The sequence below is a fragment of the Tachysurus fulvidraco genome, chromosome 11 (assembly GCF_022655615.1).
Source record: "Tachysurus fulvidraco isolate hzauxx_2018 chromosome 11, HZAU_PFXX_2.0, whole genome shotgun sequence".
In the NCBI taxonomy this organism is placed as follows: Eukaryota; Metazoa; Chordata; class Actinopteri; order Siluriformes; family Bagridae; genus Tachysurus; species Tachysurus fulvidraco.
In genome coordinates this window covers 15,657,136-15,669,356 of record NC_062528.1, presented here as the reverse complement: position 1 = coordinate 15,669,356, position 12,221 = coordinate 15,657,136, and the positions used below count along the sequence as shown (strand labels likewise).

The 12,221-nt window shown below is 36.4% G+C and overlaps 2 protein-coding genes across 2 annotated transcripts; both read left to right on the top strand.

Moving 5' to 3' along the window:
* Nucleotides 1-6,082, top strand: tmem106ba (transmembrane protein 106Ba). Its single transcript, XM_027148160.2, has 8 exons — nt 1-152; nt 1,194-1,385; nt 1,857-1,920; nt 2,183-2,342; nt 2,820-2,960; nt 4,186-4,235; nt 4,340-4,393; nt 5,111-6,082. The coding sequence occupies exons 2-8, from the start codon at nt 1,196-1,198 to the stop codon at nt 5,217-5,219; spliced, it is 768 nt and encodes a 255-aa protein (XP_027003961.1). The 5' UTR covers nt 1-152; nt 1,194-1,195; the 3' UTR covers nt 5,220-6,082.
* A 3,880-nt stretch (nt 6,083-9,962) lies between these two features.
* Nucleotides 9,963-12,022, top strand: vwde (von Willebrand factor D and EGF domains). Its single transcript, XM_027148161.2, has 5 exons — nt 9,963-10,292; nt 10,611-10,706; nt 10,891-10,995; nt 11,248-11,343; nt 11,737-12,022. Exons 1-5 carry the CDS (start codon nt 10,058-10,060, stop codon nt 11,847-11,849), a joined length of 645 nt encoding a protein of 214 aa, XP_027003962.1. The 5' UTR covers nt 9,963-10,057; the 3' UTR covers nt 11,850-12,022.
* The last annotated feature ends 199 nt before the right edge of the window (nt 12,023-12,221 follow it).

The window sequence follows — 12,221 nt, the reverse complement described above, 5'->3', positions numbered from 1 at the left end:
TTATGTACAGCGCGCATGCGCGGATACCCGCGCATGCGTATTTAATTAACACTCCTTAACTTCTAACCCAGTGTTGTCGTCTGGGATTGATTAGATCAAGCAAAACAAACCGTGCGTTCACAAATATCAGGAACAGGCGGTTTTACACAAAGGTGAGTACTGTACGAAAGAGGATCTGTTGATTTCTGTTGCATAGCTCTATCTTATATTTTTATTTGTGAAGTACAACATGTCCACAATGACGGAGGAGAATAATACATTTCATTTCAGCTCTGCTCATTGTTTGGTCTGCATTTTACTGTCATTTCAACATATGGTTCACATTTACTTTGCTTTGTATTTATACTCAATTAGCCATTTAATGTCGATGTATCACCTGAAATATTATATAACACACTTTATTATGTAACCAGAGATCTTGATGGGAAAACCATTTACCTCTTTAATGTATAATGTCTGTATGTTTGAATGTCTATCTATCTATCTAGATACATACATACATAGGAAAGGTAGATTGATAGAAAAGGAAAGTAGATAGATAGATAGATAGATAGATAGATAGATAGATAGATAGATAGATAGATTGATTGATTGATTGATTGAAAAGGAAGATTGATTGATTGAATAGGAAAATTGATTGATTTGAATAGGAAAATTGATTGATTAATTGATTGATTGAAAAGGAAGATAGATTGATTTGATTGATTGAAAAGGAAAATAGATAGATGGAAAGGAAAGGTTGATAAGGAAAATGTGCTTTTTTTTTGCTGCTTTGGTGTTACTATTATGTTTTGTACTTTTAGTCCTATCATTAAACTGGAAACTTGAATATAGTGAAGTATTCCTTTTAAAAAATAATTAAAGGTACATAATTGGACCAAACAAAAACATAACTCTGAAAGCCAATTGTGCAATGCATGCACCTTCACAGGTATATTAGATACATTAAATTGTGATGAGAATAAATATCAACCAATAAAGAAAAACAAAAAACAAAAACAGACCCAGTCCAATCCATCATTCTTGTCACTTATGCGTTTTGGCAGAAGCTGTTTGTGTAAAAAAGCAGTTGTGTGTTTGATATGTTTTCTTATGTAAAAACAATGCTGTCATTCTTTTTAAGGCATTTATACAAATTTTAAATGATGTCCTTTGCTTCAACAGTCTTTTCTCTCTTTCTCATTTAAATGCAGCCATGGGCAAGTCCATTTTCTCTTTGCCAAAAGGCAAAAGCGAGGGCAAGGAGAAACTGACCCCTGATGATCCTGGCTCTGAATCAGTAGAGGAGGATAATAATGATATTTCTCAGTTCCCTTATGTTGAGTTCACAGGCAGGGACAGTGTCACTTGTCCCTCTTGCCAAGGAACAGGAAGAATACCAAGAGGTGAAAAAAGGAAAAATGTTTTGTTTGCTGTTAATTAGAAACCTTGATAAATGGACTATATTTTGTTCCTCAAATAATTATTTATTTATCCATTTCTATCATCTCAGATTTAAGTAGCTACAAGTGCTTACTTTAACTATGTTGCCTGTTTTATTGTGTATCATTATGTGGTATTAAAGTTTGCACCCAGAGAAGTGTAAAGAAATTTATAAGAAATTTCTAGCATCAGTTTACTTAAATCAGCAGCCAATCTGTTAACAGTGAAAAAAACCTTCAGACTGTCAGACCAAAGTAGTGCCAAAGTCTGCTTTGGCTCTCAAATTTCCCGAGTGTCACTTAACACCACTCTGGTCTCAAGCTCTCAATATGGTGCACTGTAACCGTAGTCTTTAATAACTCATGAACATGGTTAGTGTCAAACTGGTTCAACATAAGCAAATGAGCTCTTGATGTGTTTTCTTCCTTGCTCAGAACAAGAAAATCAGCTTGTTGCCCTGATACCATACAGTGACCAAAGACTGAGGCCGAGACGAACGTATGTTACATCATGGCACTGCACAGATCTGTTAGATTTTTAAGACTTTAAGGGGATTTTATAGCTCTCATCAGAAATTGATTGAAATGGTTGATGCACATTCATGTTTGTGAAAGCTCAAATATATTATTTGTACTAGATTTATGACTTATGTTTAATAACATATCATGCATATATCCTACCAACTCATAAACCCTTCCAGTACATTTGTGCTTTGAATAGTTTTAAGAAATAATTCTGATCAAACCTGTGTGTTTTACAGTAAACTGTATGTGAGCTTGTCAGTGGTGCTCTGCCTCCTGCTTTCTGGCTTGGCTGTGTTTTTCCTCTTTCCCCGCACCATTGATGTCGCCTACATCGGTGTGAAATCTACATCAGTCAGATTTGATAAAGATCAACGAATCGTCTATCTCAATATTACAGTGAGTTATTTTATTTATTTATCTCCCCCCCCTGTTTCATTGATGGCTTTGGTTAAGTATTAGTAGCTGAAGCTGTATTATACTGTATAACATGCCCCTGAAAGACTTGAAAGACCTGAAAGATCACACATTTACAGGATATTATATAAGTATAGGCTATATATGGGAGGTATTTGCAGGATAACATAGGATGTCAGTGTATTATTAATTAATAAGTAGCAGTTGAGGGAATATCTTTTGTAAGAATTATGTTCATTGCACAAGCAGTCTTGTAGAATGGTCAGCAAGTTGCATTGGAACTGTTCTGATGGTTTGTGATGACATAACATCTTAGTAACACACCTAATGTTTTATTTGCCCCTTTATCTTGTCATTGTGATTAATTCCTTTCTTTTTTACGTTGTGTTAATGGTAAAGAATCGGAGTGTCATTTTGAGAAGTGTGAAATGACTGAAGTTACATTTTGTCTCATTTCAGAACACTCTGAACATTACTAATAATAACTACTATCCAGTACAAGTGGCAAACATCACAGCACAGGTGCAGTTCTATAAAACAGTAATCGGAAAGTCACTTGTGAGCAATCTGACAAGGGTAATGCCCCTCGATATGCAGCAGGTGCGTACCTTTTTTACTCTGACACTAGGTTTACTTGCCTTTTCCACATGCAAATATGACCAACCACAGAGAGAGAGTGCTTCATGTTCTATAAGCTGCTGTTTAATCATTAAAAAAGCAGACTGGTATACAGTTAAAAGGATATTAAAGGATATTATTGAGTACATTGAGAAAAACTGACCGCTTAATGGAGCTTGACATGTTCATGAGGCTGGGGTAGTGCTCACACTGCTCAAAAGTTGTAATATGTAAAGTATTAACTTCTAAGTTAATTATGTTATCCTAATGAGTAGCATCGTGTTGGTCAATTATTCATCTTTATATCAAATATGAGGCAGGAAAACAGCGAGTCTGTGCAAAGACATCTAAAACTTTGTTAGATAAATGTGATTTCCCAACATAGTGAATTTCAGGCTTTGTTCAAGTTATTGACAAGTTGTAACCTGTGTGACATTCTTATATTTATAACAGAGTCAGCTTGAATCATATACTGGATATCAAAATATCAGCCTTTTTTAGTTTAGATTTTTAAATAGACAGTTTGTGGTTTAGACACGTGTAAAAGAGGAACATATTTCAGTTCAGAAATGCCATCTTTTTTTTTTTTTTTTTTTTTAGAACTATATAGTAGAAAATGTTAAAAAGGAAAGAAAGTGTTATGGGTTTTTGCATTCCCAACTTCTAGGATGCATTGTCCTGTAACCCACAGATGTATGTAGTTACAGTAGTGAGAAATACCCGCCTGGAGCAGCTGACAGGTCTTCTGACTTTAAGATGTTAAATTACCTATGGTACTCATTGCTCTAGATTATGGGTGTTTTTCCACAGTGGCCGTGTCCTGCTGTCTGTTAGTCATTAGCTTACTTTAAGGAGTGCCTCTCCATGTTGTTTAGTGCCTTTTCAAAGTGAGTCATGAGCTCCTTCATGAATCCAAGATAACAATAGAGTCTATATCAGCAGAACTAGCAATGAGTTTACTGCTGAGTTTACAGAATAAATACAGTGGACTACTGCAATAGTGTATTCTAACTTGTACTTCCCCTCCCAAGTGGTTTTACATTTTGAGTACTGAAATACATTGATCATTTTTGTTTTTACAGCAAGCATCTGTCCTTTTCGCCTTTCCTTAAACTCATATTGTCGTACCATTGACTGTCTAATCAAAGGATAGTAAATACTGACAGCACCATTAACAGCCTAGTAATGACTGCCTGTTCCTGTCTAGGTCGATTTCCCTGTTTCAACAGTCATAGCCAATGAGATGAGCTACATCTAGTGAGTACTTTGAGTTTTGACATATGCTATCCTACCAAAGCAAATGCACCGTTCATTAATGGCTTTGTGTGTTTACACATTACTTATTTGTCTTTGTCTTTCAGTGATTTTTGTACCATGCAGGCTATAAAAGTGCACAACATTGTGGTCATCATACAGTAAGTATAAGTAAATATTGCCACAACAAAATATAGATAGATAACTGCAGAGAGAGAACCTCTGGTCATTAGCCATCTTTATACCACAGTGCTGCTGGATGCTTGATTCTGATTGGTCTATACCACAGTGCTGCTGGATGCTTGACTATGATTGGTCTATACCACATTGCTGCTTGATGCTTGACTCTGATTGGTCTGAAGGTGCTCCAGCTGCAAGGCAGATCACATCAGAATCAATTATATTGAAAATATTATTTTCAATTCTATAGCAACAAATTACAGAAAGACTTTCATTTTGGATATGCTGCACGAATGGGTTAAAATTAATATTAAGTTTTCTGGGAGGAGACATTTACATTTATGAAAAATCATTTATGACTCTGAAAAATGACACGCTACAAGTTAACCGTATCATATCAGAGGTTCACCATACTTTAATACAGTATGAGTCAGTAGAAGCCATAAGATAACCTCAGTATGTAATAAGAGAGTCACAGTTTTCATCTATATGACAGCCGTTTTCTAGTACATTTGTCAAATACATTCATACCTGGGTCCAGTTTCCCAAAAGCATCCTAAAGGCCATAAAGATCAGTGTTGAGTTTTAAATGTGAAGCTTTTCTCTCATATACTGTAATGTTAAACTTTGTGCTGCAGTGCTTTTGGAATCTCTATCATTACATTCTTTTACATTCTGCTGTGGTCTGTGTATTCCAGGATGACCGTCACCACCGTGTACTTTGGCCATGCTGAGCAGGTCTCTCAGGAGAGTTACCTGTATGTGGACTGTGGCTCAAACAACACAAGTCTTAATGGACGACAGTGATACAGTGACGTTGTGAAACTCAGCTGCAGCACGCACTACGTCCACACTGGAGGATATCAGAGAGTGTCTTTTAGTTGCTGTGCATGAACGTCTGGATGAGGGCAAAGCTTCAAAAAGAAATGTTCTCAGAATCATCTAAGCATGACTTTTGTAGATAGATGTACTTTAGAAAAAAGTTGTTTTGATATGACTGAAGTGATTTGCTGGTCCTCTATGGTTTCACCACTTCCAATATCTATGTTTTTTGAGGAGCAGTTTGAGATGTAAAAGGAAAACACCACACAGTAGAGTCACTTGCTGCATATTGACTGCAATTACATAAGCTACATTCTATTGGTTTTATATGCACCACTAACATTTTTTTCCGTTCACCGTTTATTATTTTTACATACAGCAGTAAGTATGGAAAGACGATAGATAATCATATCTAGACAGAGTAGACAGACATTTTCTGAAATCTAAGCTGCCTTTTTATACATTATATTTTACAAGTATTTATTTAAAGGAAAAATGGGAAATTTAAAAATTATCAACTGTTATATAGGGGTTAGTTGGGTTGCGGTGGGGTATGTTTAATATGTTTGCCAGATGTAAAATTATATAAATTAATTTTAATAAGGTGTTGTAAATATTAATCATTGAAATATGTAATTATTATGTGAAGCTGGGCTATTTAGATTTTTAAATAATCAGTAAAAGACATCATAAATTCTGTAAAAGACATCAAAATCGAAAAACTATATAGCTAGACAAATCTGACTGAAAGATCCTTAATTCAACCAACACTTGAGATGTTTTATTTTTTTCAGTTTTATTTAATGTAAAATTAAAAGAATTCTCTAACTGATTGTTTGAGACCATAATCAGATTGTTACTGTTTGCTTTCTGTGCAGACTATAACATTTGTTTTGCTTACTTTTGGCTAATCACCATGGATATATTACCAGACTTGAATATTACTAGGCAGTGCACAGCATTGATTGAGACAGCATTGCGTAGGTTAAGATGTACAGGCAGGGAGCAGAAAGAGAATGATTCATTACTTGCGAGTTGTGTTCACAGGATTTGGTTTTGGTTTAGTGCTAATGTGCAAAATTAATCAGTACATCAAAACAGACAGGGCAGCAAACTACAACAGACGGTGCAGCCAACAAAAAGGGAAGCACGATCAGACACTTCATTTACCGCAAATTATACAGCGGACAAGACACCACACGGTAGACATTAGACAATTGTTGGGCCTCTTCACACTTGACTACGTTACAGTTTTATGTAACGTGTTACTTTTGAGATAATTCTGTGTGCATCCCTCATCTCATTTACACGTGTCCCCATGCAACATGAATTGGATGTGGACAAGGTGACTGCCCCTTTTCTACCGAAAAGAACCGAGTGCTGGTTCAAAGACGAACCTTCTAAGAACCGCTTTGCCTTTCCACCGGCTAGAGAGCATCACAGCACCGAGTCTGACGTAACTGTATACGTGTCACGTGTCCCAGCAACTTTAGCGCAGCAGCGGCAAACACAACATCAACAATGGCGGATGTTGCTTTACTGTTAATGCTCATGGCTTTGCGAACATACATTGGCACCCAAACGCAGCGAATAAAACGTGTCCGTGCAGCTCCGTGTAATCTGTATAAACGGAGGTTGTAATCGAGAAAGTACATAACGTTATTTTATGATTAACGCAGAAAAAAGTTAGCCTTAGCATGTAGCTACCTACTATCATGTGTGCTGATAATGTATCATATTGCGGTAAAGTAAAAGTGTATTAAACATTAGTATACTTAAGGTACATTATCAAATGCACTAACAGTAGCCCCGCCTACAGCCCCGGACACAAGCGGTTCTTAAGTCTAGACCAGCAACGTTTTGGTGCTATTTAAGAACCACTTTTCCTGGTTCAGAGCCGGTGCTTTGGCGGGCGAAACAGAAAGAACTGGCTCCGAACCAGCACTCAAACTTCCTCGGTGGAAAAGGGGCATTAGCATATTTGCCTCTGCTCTGTGTGGATGTTCTCCCCATACTTTAGTTTTCTCTTTCAGTCCAAAGACATGTTATAGGCTGACTGGCATCTCTAAGAGGTGTGTGTGTGTGTGTGTGTGTGTGTGTGTGTAAAAGTAATTATGGGTGGTTTCTCATACAGTACGTTGTAAAGGAACTAAACGTGTTAAAATTAACCAGCTGCAGAGATAATTTCGAGTCTTCAAACGGCCCACGACCTCTTTGCCCTAACAAACTACGTATGAAAGCACTAAGATTTTCTAAAGCTTTTTGCTGTAGTTGTTTTAGTTCTAACAGCAATAATGTTCCCCTCCTTGAACTGCCACCTTATTGTGGTGGAGGGGTTTGTGTGCCTGAATGATCCTAGGAGCTATGTTATCTGGGGCTTATAGTTATCTGGGGCATAAGCTATATAAGAGGGTGTGTCTTACCACCTGGATACCTTCATTTGTACCTGCAAACAAACACCAAGACCTTTGACAGAAGTAACATAGGTACCATTCTTAGGCTTTAATAGCACTGGAGTCATAAGGTCATTGGTCCTCACTAACTTGTGTATACCTCTTTACCTCCTCATACCTCTGTACCTCACCATACCTCTGTACCTTCTCATACCTTTGTACCTTCCCATACTTACTTACTTTATTTAACCAGGTGAGTCAGTTGAGAACCAGTTCTCATTTACAATGATGACCTGACCAAGAGGCAACCTAAAAACTAATACAATACACAAATGTACGGACTTTAGGAATGCAGAAATTAAAGAATCGGCTAGAGTGCAGATTACGACTTGTATTATAAACATTAAGAAGAGACTGTGAATACCTCTGTACCTTCCCATACCTCTGTACCTTCCCTTAACTCTGTACCTTCCCTTAACTCTGTACTGTACCTCCCCATACCTCTGTACCTCCACATAATTCTGTACCTTCCCATACCTCTGTACCTTCCCATACTAATGCTCTAGGTTTAGGTCCCTGCTAGTCTTCTCTCAATTGAGCTTTACTGAGTCTCTAATAGCTGATCTTATGAGATCAGCATCATCTTGTAAAGGCTGTTACCATAACCAGAACTTTCTAGTCAGTCAGTGAAGGTGAGCTTGTAGCTTGTTATTTATTATACAGGTGCTTATGGTTATACAGGTAGATCAATATGTGATGTATGAACACCAGATAACTACCAGGGTTCCCTGTCACATCACATGGATCCAAAGGGATTATCGGCTATTACTTAACATCCTTTTCAAGATATTTTAGTATTTTCTGAGGAACACTGCAAATTGTAATCACAGGATTCTTTATTTAAACTCTTGTCAGCAAGGATGACATTAACTCTCTGTGGATAAGTCTGGACAAAATGGGAGGGTTTTATATATATATATATATATATATATATATACTACTGTACATAGTGCATAATGTCGTTTTTTTAATAACGCCTACTCAAAGGTTATTATTCTAAATTCAGCTAGATGGCGCCACTTCTCCTATTTTAAACCTTCAGCTTAATTTTTTATTTTTTTTCGTGTGAATATACAGTTTTTATAAATGTATTAATAAAATGAAAATAAAATTAAATAATACATTTATTCTCTGAGTTCCTTGTTAACATGGAGACGGTGTAATATATGTATATATATATATTAATACATTATATATACATTAAACAGTCTAGCAGTAACCCTTGTATACATTTATGAGTAACATTATTATAGTTTGTGCTTTGATATGTGTGTGTGTGTGTGTGTGTGTGTGTGTGTGTGTGTGTGTGTGTGTACATACATACATATACATATACATAGCTGACTGTTTATATCAGTCTGGTGTTTGTTTAAAATACTTTCACACCCCAAGCACAGTGAGGAGAAAAGGCCTCCTGAGGAAACAGCTAACATCTGTTAATGCCATTAAAGAAAACTCTTGCTTCCCTCACTTTCGGAATAGACGCCGGTTTTGGTTCATGTAACAACACCTGAAAAAACAGTTGGTGTTCCTAAATTATTGGCCAAACACTCAGGGAAGTTTATGTAGCTTTTCAACATGCTTGAACACAAAAACTGAGACATCTGCAAACAGAGAGGTTTAACTGTTATATATCATCAAAGTAAAACAATAAAGGGTATTGTAAAATGTCATGAATAATAATAGAATAGATCAATTCAGCCCAGAGCTCATTAGTTAAACATGAACAACATCAGAGTGACTTTATTACAATAATTTCTGTGATAATTTGCTTATCTTACATGCAGATCACACCTTTTGTCTTATGGAGAAAGAAATGCATGAATTCGGGTCTGAAGACATGGAGATGTACTCGTCTTGAGGAGGGGGATAATTTTGGTTCACATCTGGAAAAAACATTTCCTTACATCTGGCAATGTGATATTTTACAAATAGACCATGAATGTTTCATGAGAGACTGTATCCATGTTTGTGGACTACAGCTCATATACATAGTTCCATACTTTTTTTTATCGAACATAGTCAACATATGAGTGTTTTTAATATCCAGATCATTACTAGAATTTGATATGATTAAATGTGTATCCTATTAAAAATCCTATTAAATAAAATCTCATGAGAAGATCTCTCACTGTGTAGTACAAATCTTTCTCATGACTCAAAGCTAAAACAGTCAAGCTTCCCTGTGTGATATATCAAAAAGCATTAACAAGTTTGAAATATTTAGAGATCACATATTTAGAGTGTCATTCCTCCTCTCTCCTGCAGGTGTGCTGTAGAACAGGGTGGCAGATCCAGAGTACTGGACACTATTCTCAGACCCTCACTCTTGCCTGTTCCTTGTGTGTGTGAGTGCATGTGAATACAAGAATGGCAGGGTTTATTCAATCATCTTCACTGATCTGGATTTATCTCTTTACATCCATGATGGCTCTGCTAGCTGGTGTATGTCTGGGTGGATCAGATTCACCCCGTGGTGTCTCGTTGCCTTTTGTGTTCGACCTGAAAGCAGTATGTGATCCACCATGCAGACATGCTGGGATCTGTATCCGAAACAGCACCTGTTTGTGCTCTCGGGGCTATGAAGGAGAGACCTGCCAGTATGGTGATGTTTCCACTTTTTACTCATTGAAAGAGTGTGGGAGGATGTGAGAAGTGTGTGTGTGTGTGTGTGTGTGTGTGTGTGTGTGTGTGTGTGTGTGTGTGTGTGTGTGTGTGTGTGTGTGTGTGTGTGTGTGTGTGTGAGTGTGTGAGAGAGAGAGAGAGAGAGAGAGAGAGAGAGAGGTGTTTGTGTTTATGTGTGTACAACTGTATACACTTTCCTTTGTGGCTATTCAATAAATGAAACAGAACCTTTTATAATTTTTTTAATCTTTTATAAACTGAAGAGATCTAAATTTAACAATAAGATTCTTTATTTCAGCTAATTGTGATCCAAAGTGTAAAAACGGGGGTGAATGTCTCCGACCTGGAAAGTGCAGATGTCCTTCAGGACTCGGTGGAAAATATTGTGAAAAAGGTATTTTAATCATTTTCTACAGTAAGCTCTCACTTTTACTGTTGTCACTTTAGTCTCTGAGAGAACATAATGTTTGAGGTTGCAGATTGCAATGACTGTAATTTGATAAATAGATAGTGACAGTTATTAAGAACAAAATAAAGATGATTGGATTAAAAACCTTGAAGTGTTTTGTCTTTAACAGTGGCATGTGATGGCGGCTGCTGGAATGGAGGAGAATGCATTGCAGTGAACGGTCATGCCAAGTGCATTTGTCCATCCAGCTGGACTGGATCCAAATGTCAAGAAGGTTTGTTGAATTTCAATTCAAATATTTCAGAATCAAAAATTATTTTATCCTAAAGATGTAATTAGTAGTTTTTACAAATGATAAAGTAAACCCTTAAACTAACAATACAATTAATAATACTATATAATAAAATAATATACGAAAGAAAAATACAGTACAAGAACCTGTGTGTGTCTATGTGTGTATTTCATGACTAAATACAATTTTGAATGTGTGTGTGTGTGTGTGTGTGTGTGGGTTTTGTTTCTACAGCAATCTGTCCTCAGGGTTGCCAGAATGGAGGCAGCTGTGTGGCCCCAGGAATCTGCAGCTGTCCTGAGGGATGGCTGGGGGGAGCCTGTCACAATGGTGAGCCAAACTGCACACACATGCACACAGAAAATTCTATCTATCTATCTATCTATCTATCTATCTATCTATCTATCTATCTATCTATCTATCTATCTATCTATCTATCTATCTATCTATCTATCTATCTATCTATCTTTTTTATAGACTTTTCTATATTTCTATCTATCTATTTCTTATATAAACATAAATATTGTGGCATTTACACATTTAATAAATCATTTCAGCATAGAATTTAACCTCTGTTGACTATTAAATAATAATGCTGGACTGTACTACTATGAACTTTGTCTGCTTTCTTTAGTTCATTTCTTTACACCGTAATTCTGATCTCATATCAGTTTCACTTAAAGCAATATGTCCTCTATTATGCACGCTGCTTTCTCTCCACAGCTGTGTGTAAGAAGCCGTGTCTGAATGGTGGGAAGTGTGTGTCTCCAGACAAATGTCGCTGTCGCACTACCTTCTCTGGGCTTCAGTGCGAAGACAGAAAAAAACTCTTTTGATCTCAGCACTTAGACTCTGTCAGAGCTGGAGAGCAACGAGGTGCTATTTGACCAACGTGGTGCTATTCATTTAAGCTTTTTCACCTACTTGTACTTTTTCTATTTGTAAGCACATTTGTTACATTATATGTACTCGTTTTATGATTTAATGACAATAAATGAATTTGAATACACAGTGTGTGTGTGTGTGTGTGGTTGAATTGCTTTCATATATTAGAATAATGAACATTTAGTACAATAGTAATGTATTTCCACTTCATTATTACTAAATTTTCACCTTTTATCAGAATTTATGAATCTTATTTAAATGCTTAATGTAAATGATAACAGATACATAACTGATAACATGGTTACTAATATTCAATAACATTA

Bases quoted from the DNA above. Each gene is read 5' to 3' on its own strand.
- tmem106ba (XM_027148160.2), top strand. From the start codon at position 1,196: ATGGGCAAGTCCATTTTCTCTTTGCCAAAAGGCAAAAGCGAGGGCAAG. The intron at 1,386-1,856 runs GTGAAAAAAGGA...TTCCTTGCTCAG, and splicing joins AACAGGAAGAATACCAAGAG to AACAAGAAAATCAGCTTGTT. The intron at 4,394-5,110 runs GTAAGTATAAGT...TGTGTATTCCAG, and splicing joins AACATTGTGGTCATCATACA to GATGACCGTCACCACCGTGT.
- vwde (XM_027148161.2), top strand. From the start codon at position 10,058: ATGGCAGGGTTTATTCAATCATCTTCACTGATCTGGATTTATCTCTTT. The intron at 10,293-10,610 runs GTGATGTTTCCA...TCTTTATTTCAG, and splicing joins AGGAGAGACCTGCCAGTATG to CTAATTGTGATCCAAAGTGT. The intron at 11,344-11,736 runs GTGAGCCAAACT...TTCTCTCCACAG, and splicing joins GGGGGGAGCCTGTCACAATG to CTGTGTGTAAGAAGCCGTGT.